This window comes from Diadema antillarum, unplaced genomic scaffold (genome assembly GCF_040938485.1).
Source record: "Diadema antillarum isolate AM-2024a unplaced genomic scaffold, OU_Dant_1.0 seq00000858_RagTag, whole genome shotgun sequence".
In the NCBI taxonomy this organism is placed as follows: domain Eukaryota; kingdom Metazoa; phylum Echinodermata; class Echinoidea; order Diadematoida; family Diadematidae; genus Diadema; species Diadema antillarum.
The window spans coordinates 389,946-415,639 of NW_027271729.1; the positions used below are offsets into that span (position 1 = coordinate 389,946).

The following is a 25,694-nucleotide window of genomic DNA, read 5'->3' on the forward strand; positions in this document are numbered from 1 at the left end:
AGAGATAGGGTACATGGATGGCATTAGAGATGGAAAAGGCTGGCGTGACTTCAAGACATGGGTAGCTCCTAGCTTCTCCGAGAGCCAGAAGGGAGCCAAACTTGTCTGCCTGAGGCGGACACTAATCAGTATTGGGATATCACTGACCCATAGTTTCAGCTCACATCATACCTTAAAGGACAAGTCCACCTTCATATACATGTACATGTGGATTGAGTGAATGCAGCAATATTAGCAGAACACTTTTTCTTTGGGGGGTGGGGGTGGGGGGGGGGGGGAATCGGACAATCTGTTCAAAATTTATGAATTTTTAAAGTATCTGTGCTGTCACTGCTGGATGAGAAGACTACTATAGTGTATGATGTCACATGCGTAGAACAATACATGTACTCAGTATTAGGAAAATATAAAGAGAATTTCACAAAATTGTACTTTTTGAAAAAAAAGTGCATATTTCCCCTCCACTTGTCACTTATGTCTGTTAAGGGTAATATTATTCCCCGTCTTCTGAAAGAGTTAAGTCAAGTGTTCTGTTATTGTAAGAGAAAAGTGAAAATACAATTCTCTATATCGTTCTACACATGTGACATCACAAGCTGTAATAGTCTTCTCATCCAGCAGTGACTGAGCAGAAATTTCAAAAATTCATAACTTTTGAATGGATTGTCTGACTTTCTTCAAACTCTCACTGACGCATTCTATTCATCAATGCTGCATTCACTCAATCCACATCTCTCTGAAGGAAAACTTTCTCTCTGAAGGAAAACTTGTCCTTTAGCCATTCAGCACATGTTGTTGACTGCTTGTACACTGTAATCAATATGCTGAGAGACAGTGCCCAGTGAGCTTTATATCGGAGCAAGACTCGTGCTTTTGATGCCTATCTACAGCTTTTTCGTCAGGGGAATCTAACTTGTTGCACATGCTGATTTCAATAACTAACTGAAGCCTATAGATGTATTACACAAAACAATTTCAAAATGTGTCTTTGTGTTTCTGTGTGTGTTTGCATATCTTGAATGAGGATATTTGACTTGTTGTACATGCTAATTTTACTTACTGCCAATTGACTGAAGCCTACATTACACAAAACAATATCGTTTTGTATGTGTGCTTACATACTGTATTTTGAAAATGAATAGATCTATATTGAGATGCTTACCAATGATAAGTGTGTACATAAAAGCTGAAAGGTGTAAAACTGTCATTGCTACCACAATATGCCCGATTTCATTTCAATATGTTTGATAAAAGGGAGAGCGTATGTGCAACTTGCTTTTGACTGTTCACATGTACCACAAAAAAAAGTACTTAGGATAAAAACGGATCAAAACATAACTAAAAAATTTGAAAATCGAGTTGCACATGAAGGAAAACATTGTGCATTTAGGGGGAATGTACTGTATATCCCAAACCTAGTTAGTAAAGATAAACGAAATGAATAACTAACCATGTATCACACAGAAGAACTGAACCTTTGAACGTTGCCCAAAAGCCACACATTGATATTCTTTTACAGCTGAGTAAACAGATGGTTTCATGATGGACTGCTGAAATAAGAAAGTCATAGCTTAGATTTCCTGTGGAGCCATAACACCCCCCCCCCCCCCAACAGAAATCAAGCAAAGTTAGATGGCATCATGTCATTTCCGACTAATCCTATTTCATCAAATTCTTGACCACAGCTCCTCAGCGACGTCTGAAATATGTATACAAATAAGGTGTCATTTTTATGTTTTCACTGAACACACAGAAATTGTTTTATACTTCTGTGTGAAAAGCTTCCTAAACAGTCTTCACAATGGTACTTTCACAATTTCTACATTTTTGTCAATGGTCGAGATGTATTCACTCAAATTCATTATTCATATTTTGAGTCTTCATATACAAACTGAAAACAACTTCCTCTTTTGAGTCGATTCTCTGTACACTGCACACTCAGCCTGCTGTAAACTGACAACTCATGAAAATAACTGGTATACCGTGGGAAAAGGGGAAGGCAGGGCACTACCCACGCTCTAACTCTCCCCCCCCCCCCCCCCCAAACAAAAGAAAAAAAATACATGAATAAACAAAATATGAGATGCCAATAAGAAAACTGTGCTTCGTTTCTGAACTTTAGAAATTATCATACTTGCCACACAAGCTCTTGAGAAGCAAGATAGCTTTGGGATTTGTCAGAAGTATGGTACAAACACTCTTGAAATCAATCACTTTCATTTGAAGATTGCTGGGTTTCAGAAGTAGGGGGGGGAAGGGTGATGACAGACATAGGGGAAAGGGAGATCAAACACCAACAAAGGGAGAAAGGGACAGAGAAAACACATACTATACATACCAAACATACATGCACACACACATACACATTTGTACATACAAGCAAAACATACATACATGTACATACATGTACATAGAACATGCATACAGAAGAATAGACATACTGACAGGCAGACAGACAGGCAAACTGACAGACAGACAGATGAAGATATTTTTCCGCAATCGATAAAAGAAGCCCTCAATTCAATGATTTCAAGTGGGTTGAAATGAGAGATCTCAATCTACTTGTGGAAACATTATGTTCTTAACAGTTTCATCTTGAAAAACTATAGCCCCAATGATGAGCATGAGCCAAAAGAATCTTTTTATTTCTATTTTCATATTCATACACACTATCATTTTTTTTTTTTTTTTTTTTGCTCTAGCTGTTTGTTTTGTCATGACACTTCCACGCATCCCAAAAGAAATCCTGCCCCTCAAGTCACTGGCATACTTGACCTAATATCTATACTGTGAAGGCGGGGAGTTTGATCTGCTCCGTGATCGGCGATATCTTGATTTTGGCAATGGGGAGTCGTGGTAACCTGGAAAAGACAAACAAATAGATAAGGAATGGTTAAAGAGAATCAAAAGCAATACCTCATTGCACATCTACATCGCTCTATTCAATGTTTCAATAGTCAGAAAAGAAAGATACACTTCAAGCAAAATTTTTCTGGTTCTCGTATTTTCACTCAGGCAAAATACTTCCATGTATGGCTGACTAATTGGCATCTCGTGGTAGATAGAACAAACTAAACATGAAACTAAGAGTGATTTTGGAAGCCTTACTAACCAGGAAATTGAAAGATGTAGGACTGTAACTGATCTCAATTGCTAATTTGACACAGGTACAGGACAGATGCTCTTCTGTTAGAATCAGTCACATTTTAGTGTTGGTTGTCAATTAGTTCTACACAAAAATGTGTCACATGTCTCATATAACAAAGGCAGTGAAAGAAACACCAACCATTACATGCCACAACTAGAAATGTTGCTATGGCAACTGGTATGATTGAAACCGGAAATTTTCAGAAATAACTGTTACACTCATGGCTAAAATAAGATCTATTTCCATGTATGTAAAATGGTCAATGAATCAGTATAAAACATCCAACTCAATAGACTTTAAGAAAAGAAAAGAAAAGAATAATCAATTAAACCAAATAAATCAGGAAATCTCTTTCCTCTCTTATCCTTAAAAACACAAACAATCCAAATTTCAGTCCAAGCCTTCTCAGAGCCCCACTATGGTCAAGGGAGACCACAAAAAACTTTACTTCAGATGATGAGACAGTCAAACAAGTATGGATGATTTACAGTGCCTCTCCTCCAATTCATCACATTCAGACTTGAAAGCATATCAATATCTGGGCCGACGTCTACCATGTACGACTACTAACAGACAAACAGACAGACAGAAAAGGGAAAACGAGTAATCAAAATCCAAAGACTGCTCTTTTCGAGCAAACTAGTTTCTGCCGTCTTCTGGGAGGTTGGTGTCATGATGGACTTTGAATGAGAAACAAACAAAAATGCGCAAATGTGCCCTACTGCGTCTCGGCGGAGGGGAGTAGGAACGACTCCTAGATCGCGACAGTGAGCGAGATTTTGAGCGTCTTCTGTAGCGTCGGACTTCCACTTCACGCTCCTTGTCTCGCTCCTTCTCCCACTTTTCTCGTTCTCTCATGCGCATCCTCCGAGCCTGCTCCCTCAGAACATTGTCCCTGTCCTGTACAGACAGACAGACAAACGCACACACAGAGAAGAGTGATACAAATTAGGAATGGATAAGAATAGAAGGCCTCTTGAGAAGCTGCACATGAGACTGTGAAGCAACTGGCAGCAGTTACGGGTGGAGCCAACTTCTTTTGCAGGAATGACCCATGGATCTGCCTTAAAACTCACTACACCCAGCTGCCTCAACTGAAATATACATTGGATAAGCACTGTATACGCCAAATATTTCGCGAGGTTTCTATTTTCACAAATTCCGCCAGTCAGCTGCTATTCGCGAAATCAAAAACACGTGAAAATATTGACTCTAATGCCGATATGAATGTGACGTACGCATATACATTTCACCGTTCAGTACAGTACTCCAAGATCGCAAATTTAACCACTCCAGAAATTGTCGGGAAGTCCCGATTCGCAAGAATTTAGACTCGCAAAATATATGGCGTATACAGTATTCACTGTTCATTATGTAGCACACTTTGAAGTGACCCAGCTAAATGTCCGCACATAACCACAAAATTTTCAGATTCTGCCATAATCCTTAGCAGTACATTCACTCATAACTTAATTTATTACTACACAATGTCATGAATTAGTAGATATGCTCAACATATTAGTGAAGGCATGCATTCTTCAGTCTCCTTTTCTAGCTGTACTGAATGTAGCCATGTATGACTATTCCAGGAATGGAGGGGTCTCTTAAAAAAGTGTTTAGATTCTCAAACATACACACTCACCTCCTGCTCCTGAATTTTGCTCGACTTCTTCTGGTACTCTTTGATCTTGTCTGCTTTATCTGCAAATGTGAACAAAAACGAATGTCAGTCTGATAACGTAGTGGGCAACTTGTCGCCTACCACAAATTTCAGTTCTAAAGCAGGGCTAGGCAAGTGTTTCTGTTCTGATGTTGACAGATATCTTATGTTTCACTCTACGTCATTTTTTTTTTAAAGATCCATATCAAGGACTTCTTTCCAACATTTTGCTGCTCCTTTTAGGCAAGGTGACATTACCATGGTATAACGGTACTCTGTTTCCCATCTTTGGAAATAATTCATCTCCACATTGAGAGAGAGAGAAAAAAAGCACAAATCAGTGACGACAGCAAGTATACATATTCCTATGAAACTAACATCTACTCCAGAACTATTTTACTTAAACATTGCTTGGTTCCGTGTCCTTCCTTTATCAACTGTTTTTGGTTTTTTTTCAAAACTACACTCAGTACCACATTCCAATCAATTTGCTATACACCTCATTGGGGAAAGCAGCTCTAGCAGATGTCCCCCTGCATCTAATATCTTTCTTTGGACTGCCACAGCAGTACTCGCACTCTGTGATGAACTGTACTGCCTTGTACACAGGCTACAGCATGCAGATCAAATCAGGGCAAGCACTTCCACACCAGCTGATGTTGTGCAAGCAGTTTATATAGGTGGGACAAGGTAAAAAGCAAGTTCCTTTAGATATCAAAGCAAAACTCTACTCTACAATCAACTTTACTTTGATGAGTCAAACAAACACGGCGCTAAAGAGCTTCATTAAAGGACAATTCTGGACCAAAAATAACTTTTAAAATAGGACAATTTAGAAGCACAACGATGGACATTTTATCAAAAATTGGATTAAAAATAAAGGTACTAATGAAATTGCAAAGATTTCCTAACTTTTGCAACACAGACGGGTGAGCAGATGATGTCATCACCAAACAATTTTCCACTGATCATGAACAAGTAAGTGAAGAAAATTTTTTCTTCTACTTTAAAAGTGTAAAACATTTTATCCAAAGCTGAATTACATCAAAATAATCATCAGTCAGATATACTGCTATTTGTAACTGGGATATAATTGCATCTGGACAATTATAACCAGGAAATTTCAAGATTTTATGTACAAGATCTAATATGGCAAGTTGTGAGGCAGTGATATCACCAACTCACTAATTTGCCTATCTATTTTGACTGTTCAAGAAGTTTTGTTTATTACGCAAAACTTCTCAATTCTATTATTTCCCCTGATCTTCATCTGATTCTGATTAAAATTTCACTCTATCTTTTCAGACTACTTTCAAGTGGTCCGTAAATGTCCTTTAAATCTTTACTAAAAGTAATGAAGCGGTGAAATTTTGAGTTGAAGTTTCTTTCTTACCCTTTTTTATCAATGAAACTCCTCCCATTCTGTTCAAAATCTGGTTTCACTCAAGTCAATTCAAGTCAAATTTGAGAGTGGAGAGGCATTTCACTATAACAAGCATCACTTCCACTATTGTACATACTGTCATAGCATTTTAGTTCCATGCACTTAAAAGAAAATGAAAGTCTCTGTGCCAAGTGATATCTCCACAGTAAGGGGGGGGGGGAGGCAGCGGAAGGAAATGATCAGTTGCCATCATTTCATTAATGACTTTATAATGACATTTCAAAATATGTGGCATTACAACTGTTGTTAAGGAGGGACCTGGTGCAAAAACGGATGTGCCGGAGCATGTGTGTGAATCAATACATAGAGAAAAGCCCCTCGTCACTCGACTCTTCTAAAGATTTTTAGTAGAAAATCGTATCACACACAGAAGATGCACAAAGATGCACTAGTCATGACATCAACATTCCATTACATTTCTATTGAAATTATATGTTGTGTATAGAGAGAAAGTATTTGCACTGCTTAATGAAACGCATGCAAAGTTCAGACGAGGGAGACCGTTTTACTTTGCAAAGTCTATGCTACAAGAAATTGCAGCAGACAAAAAGCAAGCATCACACTTTGCATATGATGGCATGATGACAAACACATCAGCACGTTCCAAGATTTTTGAGCCATTCATACAAACCAGACCATCTTGGGCAGACACGGTCAGTTCTGCGGTTACGCTTACATCAGGAAGAGTTACTGTGCGGAGGGGGGGACAGGGCTGCTAATTACTTACGTTGTTTGTTGAGTGCCTTCTGCATTCTGAGTTTCAGTTTCTCTTGTGGAGTCAGTTTGGGCTGTGGAATGCAGCAACATTTGTTAGGAGATAACACTTGACTGCCAACAACAAACTGAAGCAAGAAAATATCAAGCACTTTCAAGGACATCAAAGTACAAAATATCAGACACTGGGAACAGAAAGTTCTGTGAACAAACAATAATGAGAAGAATTCACGACGAAACCAAGACTATTTTGGTAGCATTGTCGTGATTAATGGGTATATAGTTTCAGAACTATCTACACTGTGCTGTATTCATATCCCATTGGTTGATGGAATTTACTGATTGGTGAGGTTTCGTCTAAAAACTGAGAGGCAGAAATCAAAGAAGAAAGCAAATCCACGAAGTGAAGTGAATCTGTTTGGATAAGTGAATCTGCTTTGGCAGCTTATTCAGATGATAGTAAAATGCTTGGCAATAGGCTCATCACAGCATTCTCGGCTCTAACAGTGTATCTGGAAACTTCTTTGCAAAAATGCTGTCAATTTTTCAATATCTATCTTCCTGTCCTTCTTTCTCTTTCTCTCCCTCTCTCTTACACACACACACACACACACACACACACAGATACACGCATGCAAACACACACACACAAACACACTTTCACTCTCATCACATTTGTAAGGGTAGGTTAATGAAAGGAAAGCCTCTCAGATATCACACATCTCAAAGAGGAGGTAATGTCACAACTGTTGTGAAAAGTCTGGAGAATTTGTCCCATTCCAAGTTATCTAAATTTTCTGTATGCTCCTTGAGATTTCATTCACTGCTTCCACGAGTCACCTCCTTCTCCTTGTTTTTGGTGGAAGCTCTGGTCCTTACTCTCAAAACATTCCCCCATATGGTCAGTAAGTCATGGTTTGATGGCTATGCAGAAGTATTTTGATGTAATTTTCAGCTGTATTTGGGGGGGTCGCAGTGTGGTGGAATTTTTTTTTTCTTTTCAATACAATCGCTTTATTGTTTTTGCTTTCGTTTCGATTTTTCCCCCGTCAGTCATCTGGCAAGTCAACACCGCCACCGCCTAGCCCAAGCCACGAGAAGGTTGGTTTTTAAGTGTGGCCAGCAGAGAGTGAAGTTTAAGAGAGTACTGACTTTGGTGGTGGAGGAGGCAGCTTTGGCTGTTGCTTGTTCCTCTCGATCTTTCCTGTAGATGACATATGAGAGAGAGAGAGAGATGCAAGGAGGGATTATATGAGCTGCTGAGCTAAGTCTTACAGACTTGGGCCCTGTTTCATAAAGCTGTTCGTAAAGTTACGAACGACTTACAAACGACTGTTGGTCAGTTCTGATGTGCTATACTTGAATTGAATTGAATTGAATTGAATTGAATTGAATTGAATTGAATTGAATTGAATTGAATTGAATTGAATTGAATTGAATTGAATTGAATTGAATTGAATTGAATTGAATTGAATTGAATTGAATTGAATTGAATTGAATTGAATTGAATTGAACTGAACTGAACTGAATTGACTTGAATTGATGAGGTTTATTGCCATTCAAAAAACACACAGACGGGTGAAAAGTCCAAAGACTTATAATTCCCGTTAACAAAACAAACTATACATAAATACGTGAAGATACCTTTTACAATGTACAATGCAAAGAATATCATTATCACTAAACTTATCAGAATTTTAATAATTCAGCACAAGAACTGATCACCAGTCGTTCGTAAGTGGTTCGTAACTTTACGAACAGCTTTATGAAACACCCCCTACGTAGCGTGGGGAGACACAAGTGGTTCCACTAAATTGATATTCATTCGCTGCCCAATGGGGTACATCTGCAATCATAAATAGCACCTGTCAGCGAATGTGCATCAGGGGGGTGTTTCATCAACGCTTGTCAGCGCTGACAACTTGAATCACCAGAGTAACAGTCAGTGACCAGAGCATCTCAGCCAATCAAAACCAAGGATTTTGCTGAAATTGGTCAGCACCGACAGTTGTCAGCGCTGACAAGCGTTGATGAAACACCCCCCAGAGCAAAGCTCATTGGTCATGGTCAACTCCATTCAAGTTTCTTTGGGTGTGTGTGTACTTCCTTAACAGAGATCAGCGATAGAGCAATATACAATTCATTACAGTGATTCTTAAATATATCTGCACAGGTCCGGCCTTGCCACTCCATGGTATCCCCACGCTACCGGGTCTTACATGAAATTTGCCTTCCACATGCAGCAAAGTTCCTATGACAAACTGTGGCATTCATTCCATTTAAAAAAAGATACTCATCATTAGTCCCAAGTGTGACAAACATTTGTGATGTATTTGCAAAATTCACATTCTTTGCATGAATACAACTTGTGCATGTCTATCTATGACATATTATGAATATCAGACTTGTTCTCACCAAAACTAATAGCACAGAAATACCTTGTTCTTAATTGGAAGAAACAAAAGAGCAGTACAGAAGGGATATCATTCATTACTTCCACAAGTTACCCGCTTCTCCTTGTGTCCGGTGGAAGCTCTAATCTTAGAACATTCCCCACACTTGTCAGAAAGTTATGGTTCAATTGATGGCCATACAGAAGAATTTTTGGTGTTGCTTTCAGGTGTACAATGTCTTTGTATGTTGTACTGTGGTGGCATTTTACTTTATACTGTCATTTCATTTTCAAATGAACATTTAGACAATTGTTCACTTAATGTTCAGATCTGTTGGTATTTGCAAAACCAATCTCATATTCCTTATTCACACTTGTCTATATTAATTCTTCGTGCAATAATCAATACTCCTGGTTGAAGGAATGAAGAGGAGGATATCCCAGAATAAAAAGGAACAATTCACACCTTAATGTGGTCAGAAGCGTCCCAACCGCATACATGGTCGTGTTCCCAGGTGATCTGCTACGAGATTTGGACCTCGATTTTGATCTATGGCGATGGGAGCGATGGCGCTCCCTCGACAACGATCGCGAACGTGAGCGTCTGTATCCAGCATGTGAGCTCATCCTGTGTCTATCGTGTAAATCTGACCTTGAAGTCCTGTACCGCTCACGTGACCTGGAGCGCGACCTGGATCGGCTGCGCGAGGTGGACCATCGTCTGTATCGGGAAGATACCCTGGAGTCTGTAGGTGATCTGCCCCTCGAACCATGGTCATATGCACGGTGAGAGTTGCCTCGGTCCCGGGAGCGAGAACGCGTCCTTGAGCGTGTCCTTGATCGCGAGGTAGACCTCCTCCTGTCCCTCCGATGCCTGCATCATTTTAGGAGAGATTCACATACAAGTGCACTTGATGTAAACCAGTTTAGTTCTCCAATAGTCCACGTAATCATTGAGTGGCAACACAATTGTCATCAGCCATATCATCTCAACTCCAATACTCTGACCAAGGTACTAGTAAACATTTGCTGGCATAGCTTGGCACATTACAACTTTCTCGCTTGTCTTTCAGCCATTGTTTACTCAATTTTGTTTCATGCTGTCCATATCTCAAAGAAAAGAAATTTGCTATGCAATGAATACAATAAAAAAAAACAACATTATGGCATCTGATCAAAAAAGAAAATGTGCTTGGCTACATCATTATGGTCCTACACTGAAAAGTTCTACAGCATGTTACAGAAACGAATTCAAATCTATCACAAAAATAGTAGAACATGCCAGAGTCTTGGAAGTTTTATTTCAGATTGTCATATCATTTTGAATATGAAAGTATTACTTTCACTATCACTTTTGAAGGTTTGTTTTTCCTCTCTTTTTCCCCCTTCATTTTCTCTCTATTAATATATTTATTTACATGTACGTATCTCTTCACCTATCTATCTACTATCTCTATCTCTGTCTATCTATTCTTCTATCATCTGGACTTCAAAAGAGGCTGATTTCACACAGACACCGACCATGATTTGGAGTGAGAATCAGTGGTAGAAGTGAGAGAAGAGGATGACGCCGAGCCCTCGTAGCGTCTGGAAGACGATCTGGCGGAAGTCGACAAGGCCGATGACGTCGGCTTGGAGGAAGATGATGATGACGGCCTCTTCTTTGAAGACTCTCTTTTGTCGGCGCCATCCTTTCCACGTTCCTCATCTTCCTCATCCTCCCCACCAAAGCTGGTGATGAAGGTGACCTTGCCCGGCTGCTCCGGGGAGCTGTCTCGGCTGCTGGACGACGACCTGGAGTGACTGCGGTGGTAGGGTGCATAAGTAGGACTGCCACGGGCTGCATAGCTGCAGATGGGTGTTAAAGAGAGAAGAAATGGGCACATCCTATCATTTCACTTGTTTTCTCCTTGTAATGCTAGTATACTGTACTGTAAAGCCTTTATTTTCACACATAGATATTTTTTGCCAGTGAGGAGGTCACAGACAGCTTTTAAGATATCTGTTATTTTCACAATTTGACACTGTGGCTATCGTAAGTGCACAAATGCCTGTCTGTACACTCCCCTAGTGCATCACGTGGCAAAATTTTCTTGTGTTAAGATAAATTTGTGGCCCAAAATAAATTTATAAAATTCACGAAAATTAAACTCTGGCAAAATAACAGCTTTTAGGGTACTATACGTGTGCATTCCACATGTTCTAAATTGGGTTTTGTTTCATAATATGCTACTACTGTATAATCAATACAATGAATGCCGTTTCAGAAATTTTACCTATAAAGGGCTGGATTGTTGTGGCCGCCACATGTGACATGGAAGAAAGGGGTGACAAGGGGTGAGCAGATTTTAAACCAATTCCTCTTGGCACTACAGATTGTAACCAAAGTTGGCACTATTATGGACTCAGATACTGATGAGGCCCTAAAATAATATAGTAACCTCTTCAACTAAGTGGTGAACAAAGTGGCAGCTTGTTCATTGTTTTGAAAGCCAAGGTAACTCATTGAAGGGTCCAGATTATTTACTATATTGCCTCCAATAAAGTAATATCACAAATTTCACTTGAAATAAAAGAAACAAAATTCACCATGTACACTGACAACAGTCTGCTGTAAAGCTATCCCAAGTTAAAACGGAGAGAGAAAGAAAAGAATACATACCTTGGTGGACTATTTCCAGCTTTATTCCTTTCTTTTAGCTTTCTTTCAATGATGGCTCTCCTCTCTCTACGAGACTTTCTTCCCTGTGACAGACAGAGAGAAAAAGAAATGATTGATTGATTGATTGATTGATTGATTGATTGATTGATTGATTGATTGATTGATTGATTGATTGATTGATTGATTGATTGATTGATTGATTGATTGATTGATTGATTGATTGATTGATTGATTGATTGATTGATTGATTGATTGATTGATTGATTGATTGATTGATTGATTGATTGATTGATTGATTGGATTGGATTGGATTGATTGTTCATCTTCCATCTGAGAAGATGGCTGGAAAGCCCATATTCAGCTATGCTAGGCTGGCCTTCCATGGGGTCCAGTTGGATGTGCATTTTATGTCCTATCTGAGGAACAGAGTGTTTTGCCTCTTGCTAGAGGGGACGGTATGATTACACACAACATTGCTCAGTCCAGACTCGGGTTCGAACCCGAGTCGCATAGGTCGGAGGCAGATGCGCTATCGACTGAGCCAACTCACCAGCCTGTTCTGAAACGGTCTGTGACCTACCCTATCCAGATTCACTGAGGGGCATATTCCCTTAGAGAATCTTGCCGCTCGCGAAATTAAAATGCACGCGAACATTCCTTGTTTTACAGTATGCGTTTAGTATCTGCACAGAAACATGTTTTTTGCTCAAGCATGTTTGCGATCTCACTTTTTTTAACATTCAGAAAGGCATTTCTAACCCCATAATCAAAACAGGTTTGCATTTATCATCCGCCCAAATCTTCCTGAAAGTTGTTTGGAAACCTAATTCTATGCCAGAAGTGAGTTGATAAACGCACCCATAGTCTTATTTGAATGCACCAGAGTATGATGCACTTTACTGTGCGGTGAGTGGAATGAAAAGCTTATTATTCCTACCTCAAAACATTCATATAAACACCTAACGACATTTCTATTAAAATCATTCACCAGCATGGCATGTCACCAACTCTGTGAAATGTTTTGTTATTGTTGCTTTTATATTTGTCTAGAACAAAACCTTCCAGTCCCTTCTATCATCCTGTTTTGGCCATTTGTTGGGAGGGGATGAAAATGATCAAATTGGTCAATGAATATATTGCATGCACATATAAGGTCATGTGAGGAGAATTTAGATATGTTCCTCCCAAATAAAACATAGCATCAGTGCATGAAGCACAGTTATATGTTTCTTCCTGATCAGTTTCAAATGTACTGATTTTGTTGTTGTTGTTGTTGTTGTAATTGGTGTTGTTGTTGTTGTTGTTATTGTTGTTGTTGTTGGTGGTGGTGGTGCTGTTGTTGTTGTTGTTGTTGTTGTTGCTGTTGTTGTTGGTGGTGGTGGTGGTGTGTTGGTGTTGTTGGTGTTGTTGCTAGCCAGCAACTTTCATTCACTCTTAATTCCCCTGCATACTCACTGAATACATGGCTTTCTCCTCTTCGTCTTCTCTTGCTTTTTTCATCTCATCTGCCTCCTCCCGTTCTCTTTCCAACATTCTGCAATGAAATACAAGACAATTATTTCCTCATATATGGTTACTTGTTAGGGCACAACAAAAACCTGATAACTAAGAAAGAAAATAAAACATGCCAAAACAAACACCCATTATTACTGATATACACATAAGGCCTCATCAAAAGAGAAATCTTGGAAAGCTGTTGCTGGAATCAGGACGCACACAATGAGAGGTTTCAAGTGAGAGGAGGTATTGTGCAAAAGTAGTCATAAAGATTATTTTTGAATAGCAAAGCAGGTACTCAGTTACTGTCTGTAATCATAACCTTTTTCTTTTCACGATTACAATGAACAAGCAAATATATTGTTGGATCAACCAAAACAGCAAAAAAGTACTGGTAATCAATTCTAATATAAATTGCTGATCACTACCAGTTGCTGCAAAATTTGTCATCATGAAATATCTGTAGAAAATGGTATCACAAATACAATTCAGATTTCTATGAATGAAATCAATACATGTGATCCAATCATAAAAGCTTTATATCTTACATGTGTTTGTGTGGGTCTGCTCATGGATTTGAGCTCAGTGTAACTCAGTGTAACTCAAACAAAGTGAAAATTCAGGTCTGAAAGCTCTTATCTTTATATCTCTAAATACTTTATTTGATTGGCAACAACGAAATTTATGTACGATATATTACGAACATTTATACTCTTCATTTGGTCACAACAGCAAAATGCAATCAAATAAGCAGCCTTGCAGATTTACCTTGTGAAAGCTTCAGGGGCCATGCCATATTTTTCTCCATAGACATTAACTTGTTTCTTCTGTTCTGCAGTCAAGTCATCCAAGTCAATGACAACATCTACAGAAGTGGAGATACACAGAATCATTACCCATTAATTACACTTCAAAATGTTTGTTTGTTTGTGTTTTATTCATTTTACCATAACAGCTCAGAGCTCTGAGACTATGTTTTTAAAGCATAAAATCCAAAATTTCAGGTCAAAGCCCACTCAAATTCATGAAGACCCTTCTCTGTGATGACAGGACCATTGCCACCCTCTAGTAAATTGCTGCTCCGACTCCTCCGAGACTATACTATTACTATCTTCTCTTTTTTTGTATCTTATCAATTCATTCTATTTCTCTTTTCAAATAAAGATATAATGTGAAAGATTTTGATTTTGTAAAAGCGCCTCCCCTTCACAGAATTCCTGGATCCACCCCTGATGTATAAGGTGTATTTCACATTACCAGTACTTTTCAAGTAATTACTGGTAAATCAATCACACAACATAACACAGATGAACATTGATACAGCAAGACATCTGTTAATACAATACACCCAGTACCTCTGGGTGCAGAGGCATCTTCAATCAAACATACATACTTGACAACACTTGCCTACAGAATTTGCAATGTTTTTTGTCATCTCCCTACACAACCCACATTTTTTGCAAACAATGATTAGCTAAATTAAATTACCCCTCACAGCACAGTGGCTACTTCTCAGAGAGACCTCAAGTAAATTGGAGCACAAGAAATTGCCAACTGGTTTTCACAAATCACATCAGCAGGCATCAATGTGTTTCTCTTACTGCTGCATTACAGAAAAAGGAATGATTTTTCATTGGGATGATTTGAAGAATTGGCTACTGTTCCCAGGGAAAATGGGGCATACCAACACTAAGCAAACACCGGCTTCCACATTATTTTAGTCATTATGCCAACCCTTGTGTTATCACGGATATAGTATATCCCTCATAGTGAAAGGTGGTGGTAAATTACTGACTGCTTCCATTCACCTGATCTCAACTTACCTAAATCAATCTCCGAGAAACTGACGTCCGAGTCGCTGTCGCTAAGCTCTTCATCTCCTTCTTCTGTCGCATCCTCCTCTTTGCTCTCCGATGGCGTGCTCAACGTCGTTCCACCCTCATCATAGGAGAAGCCAATAGCGGCTCGCATAGCTGCCAATCTATTCATACAAATAAATCACAAGATATCATATAAATACTTTCCTTCTGCTACTCTCCGAGAACATTCAATGCCCCCAGACGAGATTCTCTTTGCCCATCGACAAAAGAATGGTCAGGTTGGTAATCCATCCTTGCAAAAGCAGTCAAGCAGTAAATGTATTCCCTTTCCATGGTCAAGTGCATGTACCATCAAACAAAGCAAAATACCGATAGGGCATGAGATATAAATAGAGTGAGCGCTGGACTTGTAGATTCTTTTGCTTCACACTATAACGGCAACCAAATGGGGTCAGCGAAAGTCAAAAATGAACTTAGCCTGACTGCTACATACATCTTAACACAAGTTTGACTGCAAAAGAGGCATACCAATGTGATGGGAAGGGTACTGTAAAACGAGGAATGTTCGTTTGCATTTTAATTTCGCGAATTTCGCGAGCGCCAAAATTTGTGAAATTAAAATGCCCGCGAAAGTTCTTGTCTGCACTATATGCATTGAATGCCAGTGGCAGTTCGCGAAAATTTCATGCCGCAATAAAGGCCTTCAGCTCCAATTCGTGAAAAATTCATGCCACGAATATAATTATCATGTCTTACAGTAACTTACATACACAAAAATATGTGATTATGAGACAGAAAAAAGAACAACAGATATTGATAGCAGACACTTGAATCTTTAGATGAAAGTAATTTATTCAACTCAGTACAAAACTAACAAATATGAACTTAGGCCATGAATGTAGACACCCTTGTGTACATTTTGAGAACCTGGTATACTCGGTTCCCGTCTGCGAGTTGACGCTACAGGAACCAACTACAGGTATCACGTTTGAGGTGGAAATCTAATTTGAGCACGAGTACATACCCAATTCTCTCCATTACGGAGAGGTTAGAGCATAACCGACACGTCAATGAAATCAATAATATCCAACATCTGGCCAACTAAATATATGCATGTGATTTAAATATGCCTTCTACTGTTTTCTATCTCATCAAGGGTAATAACTACCAACAATGTGAATACAACGTACTATATTTGATTAATATGATGTCATTCCACCAACAAACTACAGCAACAAAAACAGAACAAGACTCACTTTTCTTTTTCATCTCCAGGTTTCTTCTGGATCTCTGGAAACATTTCTTCCACATAGATTTGATGTAAGCACTGTTCTTCAGATACTGCAAAAGAATACAAATATGAAAGCTGCTTGGTAAAATCACATGCAATGATTTTGGTTATGTATGCCTTACAATACTTCAAAAAGTTGTGCCAAAAGAGACTTGCAGCAGATTAAATATACACATAATAATTATGATACTAGATAGATTACTCACAAGTGGCAGTAAACAATATCCATAACTGACTCTCACTTTAGTCATAACATATGTCCTAAATGTGAAACAAACAGGTATTAGAATCACTCCACTGATAACTATTCCCATAAAGTACAATATAACAGAAAGTCATCAATGAATATCAATCAATTCATACAGGGCTTGATATGAAATTCAGATCATCAGGAATTTGGAAGAAAACATTATGGAATTATCATGGCATGGTGACCAAATGGCAGACAGATATAAACAGATACTTTACCAATTATACTTCTTGGAAAATAGCTTATATATACTGTATGAAAAGTAAAACCCAAGTATTATCATCTGTCTTTCAGCTGCTGTGTGCTTTATTTAAAGCAACATACATACAAAACACATTTTGAACTCCAAATACAGTTGACCTTGGACAAACTAATAACAGTTTTAGCAAAAATTTGCAGTGATGTTATCAGACCAAAGTCTCAATTTTTGTTATGTATTTTCCATAAAGTTGACATTAGTAAGTCCATTTCTAGATGTGCCGATGCAGAAATCCAGTCCTATTTGGTAAAACAATGGCTCAAAAAGTCTACTATGGTGTATGCACATATGCTTGAGTGAACAGTATGTCCTTGCCCAATTAGTCTGTCAGCATGCTTTTCCGCCAGTATGGAGGTAAACACGAAGGTATGAATACATACCAGTATGCTACAAATACAATTAGTACATAACGAATAGTATCAACATGAGTCATTATTTGGATACGCTTGTATGTCTGAAGCACTATTGAAAATGCCAATCATGTTGACTTATTAACTTACCAACAGATTTCAATACAAATATTTCATAGGGTTGCTTTACATGTACTTTGTGTGTGTGAGTGAGCATGTGAGTGTAGGTTTGTGTGTACATGTATGTGTTTGCGGTGTCTTTCTGAATAATATGCAGCATCCCACAGAATTATGCACCCACTTATTGTTATATTAAAATTAAAAATGTGTAGCAAGAATTGTCAGTTTTGTGAGAGTTTAACTTTCATGAATTTCACAAATCACTGTTGGGCAGTGAATCCAACACACAAAAATATCGCCAAGTGCAGTAGAGTGGTGTGCACTCACAATAATTTCTATGTCAAAATCGCGAAAAAAAACATCTCTCAAAAATGTCTGTGACCTCCTCACTTGCAAAAATGTCTGTACACGAAAAGAACAGCAGACAGTACAGAGGTTTTAGGAGACATGGGACACTACAACTGCATGTGCTCTTTTGAAATTGTAATCTTTCATAGCTCCAAGAATAGTATGAAAATCTGGACATACAGTACCTTATCTTGTACACTCAAAATGAAATAATATCTTTTTAGCCTCCAAATAGCTTCTTTCTTTCTTTTTTTTCAATACATTTTTCTATGGGGGTTTACTTGTGCCACAATGCCACATCATTAGGGACATTCAAGAGGGCCAGTTCTCATGATAAAAACCTTCCCTAATGAAAGGTGTGTACATACTTCCAGCATGGTCATTGTGAACGAGAGTGCGATACCGCTCATAGTTGCAGCTCTGCTCCTCGCGGATTTCATCCAGTGTTGGCAGCTCCGGAGTCCGTTGGGGTATGTGGTCCAAATGGGCGCGTACGTCAAACCTGTCTATCATATGGGTCGAGTCTCCCTGCCATGGCATCCTAGAAAGTGAAATAAACATTGAAGGTAAACTACAACAGACATTTGAACATTTTTTTAAATTACACATTCATCCCTCATATGTCTAGCAGTCAAAAATGCCACTCGTACTTAATGAAAATAGGTTGTCAGTAGTAAATGACAAGAGAAGTGAACACATTTTTATGCCATGAAAATAATGCAAAGAATAGCTCTAAAACCCAGTGTGTTAATGATTTATACAAAATCTTCCAGCAAACTACGGTAGTCCATTATTTCATCATATAAAGTTTACAGCCTAATTTAAACAAATAATAATTGAATGTTGCATTCAATACATATACATAAAGTGTAGCATGGATACCTAAAAAGCCATCTTGAAACCTGCACGGTGAAATATTTTTTCAATTCATATTCTCCTATCAGAAATCATATGGAAAGAAAAGAACATTGCAGCAGAAGTCTCTTTTGAGACATCAATATAAATCATTTCTTTTTGTTGTAATGTGTTTACACACACTTCCAACATCAAGCCTTACACTGTGCTAAGTGCTGTGATTTCTGTATACAGACATACTGGTATTATGTTTGTCTGGTCTGTAAACAAGGTACTCACATCGTTGCTGGGCTTTCAGCAGAAGTAGCGACAGCAGGATCGAGATGGATTTTGGACGATCTGCCATGAAGCCTGAGAAACTGAGTAGGATCTTGCTTCTGCACAGCATTCAACAAAGGAAGGTGAAAGAGACGACTTATGCAAAGATACAGCTTACGTATATATGGCAAGTTAGTATACTTTGACAATGTAAAACTTGAAGGTCCTTGCTTTCAACATGCATATAACCAATTGTTCAATTTCATCAAATCACACACACAGCAAAATATGGAATTTCAATTTCACCACATTTGATACACAATCACATTTTACTTTTCAATGTCACTTTCATTCACTCATTTAATGGAAAAAAATCTTTCAACACTGCCCCAAAAATGTTAGCTTATCATTAAAAGTTGCTATCTTCGAAAGTTCTTCTAATTCATTGCACTCACACTTGCCAGGGTGGATGGGCAGCTCGAACACCATCACTCAAATTTCACTCATCTTGCGTAATCTCAAACTTTGTACACATACGTGCCATTACTCTAATTGAATTGCCTGATATCATGATGCCTTGGGTGTCTTGTTGGTCAAAGGAATAACATCCTGCTGCTAATTAGTGGCCACAGTTTTCAAAACAGGATGGAAAAAGAACTCTAGCATTACAAAACGTCCTCCCTTCCCCCACCCACTTCACTGAGAGTTTCATCTGAGCATGATCAGGAAATTCTCCCACCAATGATTAATATAAACCCTGGTCACTATCCAAGTTCCTCAACAATATGTATGTGTATATATATATATATATATATATATATATATATATATACATATATAATATATATATATATATATATATTTTTTTTTTTTAGGGTTGCAAGGTCATAAGAAAGTCAAGTAAAATGGACAAAAGAGATATTTAAAAAATTGTAGTTTTTTTATTCTGATGTTTGCTTCAAAATCACCATACAGCATGGAACTTTCTATGTCAAATTGCAAAGCAAGATGATTCTAGAAGACTACATGTGTATGTAGGCCTGTGTATTTGATAATGGCATTAGATGTTGCCTCTTCTGGTTTCCCATGTCATTTACTCTTGAAAGTATAAAACTGTATACTGTAAAACGAAGAATGTTAACATACACCTTAATTTTGCGAATTTAGCGAGAGCCAAGATTCATGAAATCAAAATCATTAAATCATTAAATCATTAAATGCACGCGAAAGTTCTTGTTTACAATATATGCTTTGAACGATAGAGGCAACTCGCGAAAATTTCATACTTCGAAAAAGGCCGTTGGCTCCAATTTGCAGAAATTTCATGCCGCGAAAATATTGTGTTTTACAGTACACGAACAGGTTTATCAGGTAGTGAAGCATTTTGGGTAGCCCAGCAGCAAACTAAAGCCAACAGCCACTCAAGTTGGCTTTTGGCACAGCTCAGATACAGTACATGTAGGCCCAACAAATTTAGTGTCTCAGGTCTCAGAATGGCAGAAAGATAACGCACTATTACATAAAGTTGTAACTAATTATAGCAGCTTCAGCTCCAGCTATACCACAAACATTTTCAGTGAAAATCAAAATGAATCAAACTGCTCCCATTATCAGGAAAAAAAGAATTGTGGCAATCTACATGCAGGAACAAAGTTTAGTAGTTATTGTACTACCTGGTATTCTCTGCTCAGTGCCATTTCAACAGAGCAATACATATTCATACATATATATGTAGCACATACAAAAGTATTTATGTACATGTAGATCCATTATCTCAGTGATATCATCAAATTTCTGACCACTAACTTTGACATTTTGAGCACACTGACTGGCAAAACTCGAGCTGACACCATCAGACAGATACTGTGATGGATAACCACTCTTAATGTTCCTTAATATGAATCACACACAACAAATGCAACTGTGATATATTCAGTTCCTCATCACAGAGATAAGCTAACCCCTTCCTTCAATTTCTCCTCCCATATTGATGGGCACAGATGGCCTGGACAGTCAGCAGCTCATTGGCCACAGCACTGCGCCAGTCAGACCGCAGCACGTATGCTAATGAGCCGATCCGGCAAGATTTATTCAGCACTCTCGTTGACGATCTTTGCGTTCGAAAGGTGTCTAGTACGTGCGAGATTTTGCGAGAGTGTGACAGGGCTATGGTTTTCACAGTGTAGCAACGATTCATTTATCATGGCTACAAGTCACGGTAAATTGTTCTCCAGACTTTGATCTTTATTTTGATGTATACCCAATTTGCGTATAATATCGGTTGTTATCATGACGATATAATCAGTTGAATATGTGTAAATTTTACCTGCTTTCCACGGAAGATTTTGTCGTCTAAAGTTCGTTTTCGGTTCCTGACCGGATTAAGAAACTGTTGTTTCTGATTTTGGCTTTTTCGTAGAAGGAAACTTAGATGCTCATTATATGTTGGAGTCAAGGAGACGCAAGCATGATTTATAATAGTTTTTCCGTTTTGAAATGTCTGTAAAATTCACTCTTAAGCAGGAAGTATGCTCCACACAAAGTGTACAGTGGCGCGAAAGAGCTCTCTCATTGGACAGTGCTTGCATTCAGCACTTGAACTACACGCGTGCCTGTATGCAAGCATGCGCTATGCACGCACGTGGCATGAAACCATAGCAGCGTAATGACGTACATGTAATGCAAGCGCTGAATGCAAGCGCTGTCCAAGAGAGCTTACTCTTGAGATTGCACGGTTTCAAGCTGACCAGCACTGACATCGATGTATATTTTACTGGTTCCTGATCGGATTAATCAACAAATTGTCAAGATATTTACACAGATACAAAGATTAAGAGATGGACTACCAAATAATGCATTTTCATTGAAACGCAAGGTGAATTTGGTATTCTTTTGACGTCTTGAACGTGTACTACACGAATTACTTTTTCATAATTTTTCAAGCTCAAATTACGCTATGATATTTTTCATTTATAACAATTTGAGTAACATGTGATGATAGCTTAAATATTTTCCTGAATTTGATAAGACCAAATTTGTGAATATAAGGTGTATTTTTGTTGCCAAAAGCCCAAGGACAAAATCCCCTGACACAGCTCATTGCGAATGCAAGCCTCGAGCGGGCTTGCATACGAGTTGAATAAATACGAGCAAATTATCGGGTGCTGCGGTCTGACTGTGCGCTGCCACCATGCACGCTGCTCCCAGCCCAGTAGTACAGCTCTGTAGTCTTGTCATTTATGGACAGGACGAAAGTGTGTGAATTAATATGAAATACCTCCTATGACATGAACATTGTCTTACATCCAATGTCTCAAAGATGAAATCAGTTCAGGAATCAAAAAAGTAATAATTTTGCGACAATTCAAGCACTGGCAAAACCATGGTGCAAACTTACATGGCCAAAGTGATACATTAATTAATGCACTGTAAGTAAATGTGCAGCTACAGCCGTATGGCAATTGCAAACTGTAATTTGTCTGAAATATCAGTCTTTATTCATGTACTAGTGTATAGTCATACAGTAGATCTTCAAAATTTACTATTTAATGCAATTCCATTCAAAATCGTGTATTTATGATTACAATACAGGGCATTACTAGTACATGTACCGGTAAATTGTAGAGTTTTAAGTTACAATGAACAGAAAAATTCCTCCTACAATGTAATTTCCAAAACTTTTTTGGTTAAACTACTACATTTGGAAGAATGCTACACTTGTACGTGGCATCTGATCGGGCCAACTTCAATATATGTGATCCGCTACAACAAAAGGATCCTAAAGTCGCTGACGGGCAAGCCAAGCATGGCCCAGAAAAATGCTATTTTCAGGCCTTTCCTTTGATCATTTAGCTTCAAAATTTCGGCACATGATAGAAGATACTAGACTACAAAATTATGTTAAAACAGAAATCTGAACGTTTCGACAGATTTTGGTGATCTGACTTCAAACTCGATTTTCTCGGCTCACCCGTCAGCAACTTCAGGATCCTTTTGTTGTAGCGGGTCACATATTGCAACTTTACAGTGCAGTGTAACGTTCCCCATCTGTCTAGTATAGATTCAAGTATTTTCTTCATTTGAACATCATTGCAAATGTCAGTCAGCTCAGTGAAGCTAAACAATTTTATTCCCTCTTAAAAACAGAGCTACCGTATAAACTTTTACTTTAGTTGAGGCCTAGGCTAGCAGGGATGCCAAGTTCAAAAAATTGTTGTGAGTGAGATCTTCATGACTCGGCATCTCGGCGAGCGAATGTGCACGCGAGCAAGGGTGTGGGAGGGTTTTTTTTCCCCCTGTGGCCTCTCATGGTAGGGAGCTTTTTCAATTTTTAGCTCTAATGGTGCAATCAGGTTTTTTACTTATTTTGAAAGACAAAAGGAAAATATACCTTCAATAGTAACTATCACTTTAATCCTTTGAGCTATGCTTCTTATTGTAGGCCCAAATTGCAGACTTTGCCCGATGTGTGAGAAAAATGGGTGTTATGCGTGAGATCGTGAGACAGCCCCTCAATGCTCGAGTCTCACTCAGAATGCGTGAGACTTGGTAGTGGTAGCTCTGGGCTAGGTTTGCCTTTGTTTTAACTAGAATCTATACACATCACATCCCAGTCGCTGTAAACACACTCTGCACGGCGTCTGGTCTGGCTACCTTTGTTTATTTTTAGACCGGTTGACTTAGTTACAATGATGAGCAGTGTGCCTAGACATCGCAGCGCAAAGTTAGTGTATTGCTATTGACCACTTTGGCAAAGGCAGATTTAACTTGTCATGAATTGGTGGCAAACTTGGGAATGATTGAATGTGTCAATTATGTGTGTAAAACCATGTAACTTGTTACATCTAACACTAGTATACAGGAGGCGCGGCGCGGCGTACAAATTTGTAGATGGAAAGGATACCCAGTTAGAATATGGTCTATGACTATTTTATGTGACATTTGTGGGAACATTTGAATGTTCTTTAGCAGATAAATAGCGCTTTGCTTAGAAATATTTTTCTTCATCATCATCACCATCACCACCATCATCACCGAGCTCCAGTATCGCTATCGGCGAACATCGAAGCCTATTAAACACGAAACGTAAATAGGGTAGGTTCTACAACGCTCGCACCACAGCTAAACAGCCCAGCACGGAAGCGGTAAAAACAGTATGGCATGTTACTGAGTACCCGACAGTACACACAACACAAACTCTTGGTCAATGTGCGTAGGCGCCAGGCGCGGCCTTCCCGCACTTGCTGTTTATGTAGTTGGCTGGTGGTATACGTGGTAACTGGTTCGGTAACTTACGATCTTTTCATAATATTCTCTTCTCCTTTCCGCTCTTTTCTTGTAGTCCACCATCATTCCGCGGATTAACCGCTCTTGCCTTCTTGCCTCGTGCCACATCTTGATTTCTTTTACCTCATTGAGGTTGATATCTGCTTTCAAAAAATCTTCCTTCACACTTCAAGATAGAGTTCTAACGTTACAGGCGTTACAACCGCTCCTCCTTCATTTTGTGCTGATGTATAAGTTATTGACAAGAGATGGCGCTGTACAAAATTGGTTTCGCCGAATGGATGGCCTTTCATGTTTTTTGTATAATCTGTTACATTCAAGAACGACTGTAAAAATTGGCAGATCTCTCAATGCTCTCAATGTTAATGATCTTTCAGTGAACTTTCAATGATTTCCGGGGTCTTGCCTAAGTGATTGTTCAGTGAACTTCGTGACCTCATTGTCTCCCAAAACCTTGAAATGGTTCAAAATAGTTTATTTTTTGGCAGCCTTTCGTGAAAAATCTTTCAATGGTCTTTCAGTCTTTTGTACAGCGATTACGTACCTCAAAGGGCACTTATGAGTGTTACCAAAGAGGTTCAAAAGATGGAGTTCCATGGCTACATTATTAGGCAAAATAGCTGTCAAATTTTCTATGGGTGCACTAAAAATAAAATTCCCCGGATGCTATTGTGCCTTTGATGATCGGGGTTCATACCTCCATCTCTCAATCTGAACATTATTTCTAACGTTAACATATTATCCAATAATATAACATGTTGATGATTAATGTATTTTATGATATTAACATTTTCATTAATTGGCAAATCTTCATTGAAGCTTAATTTTTACCTGTGCCTTGGCGATCTTTCAAAAATAAAAACGGCACTTGGTACACCACTCGTTTTGGTTTCCCTTTCTTCCTTTAGTTTGTTCACATTCCTGCCTGTTCCGTCCTTGTTTTCGTTCTTGTCCTTGTTATAGCAGAGTTTCTTTCTGTCCGTCGCGATGTCAAGATTCAAATTCATTTAGGCATCCATGGAGTCCCTGACAAATTTTGAGGTAGGCCTATATGCCCATAACGACAGAATAATTGACAAAATTCATAAGTTATGCCCTTCTGACTTGTGAATGTCTCTTTTTCATATTATTGGCAGCATACAACTAAAAAATGATAAATCCACATTGTCACTTGAATTTCTGCCCAAGAATTAGGATATGGATCTTTTCATGGAGGACATGGGTTTTCCACCACCTTGCGAACATGAAGTTACTTTTGTTCCCTTGAGAGATAACATCGATCCGATAGCTACCTTAAAGAGGCCTTCTTCCGTAGATACTGGAGTTGTACTTTTTCTGCC

General features: G+C 38.6%; 1 protein-coding gene across 1 annotated transcript; it reads right to left on the minus strand.

The window, feature by feature from the left end:
* Positions 1-1,684: 1,684 nt before the first annotated feature.
* On the minus strand, positions 1,685-24,563 carry LOC139740526 (uncharacterized). Its single transcript, XM_071651115.1, has 15 exons — positions 24,364-24,563; positions 19,090-19,187; positions 18,324-18,496; positions 16,594-16,678; positions 15,341-15,498; positions 14,286-14,382; positions 13,476-13,554; positions 12,021-12,103; positions 10,880-11,206; positions 9,825-10,232; positions 8,119-8,170; positions 6,980-7,040; positions 4,791-4,849; positions 3,871-4,048; positions 1,685-2,861 (listed from the first exon to the last, which is right to left on the minus strand). Exons 1-15 carry the CDS (start codon positions 24,460-24,462, stop codon positions 2,776-2,778), a joined length of 2,043 nt encoding a protein of 680 aa, XP_071507216.1. The 5' UTR covers positions 24,463-24,563; the 3' UTR covers positions 1,685-2,775.
* Positions 24,564-25,694: the final 1,131 nt, after the last annotated feature.

Coding starts and splice junctions, on each gene's coding strand:
- LOC139740526 (XM_071651115.1), bottom strand. CDS start 24,462: ATGTGGCACGAGGCAAGAAGGCAAGAGCGGTTAATCCGCGGAATGATG. Junction 18,497..19,089: donor GCTGAAAGCCCAGCAACGAT/GTGAGTACCTTG, acceptor TTCACTTTCTAG/GATGCCATGGCAGGGAGACT. Junction 2,862..3,870: donor CTCCCCTCCGCCGAGACGCA/GTAGGGCACATT, acceptor TGTCTTTTCCAG/GTTACCACGACTCCCCATTG.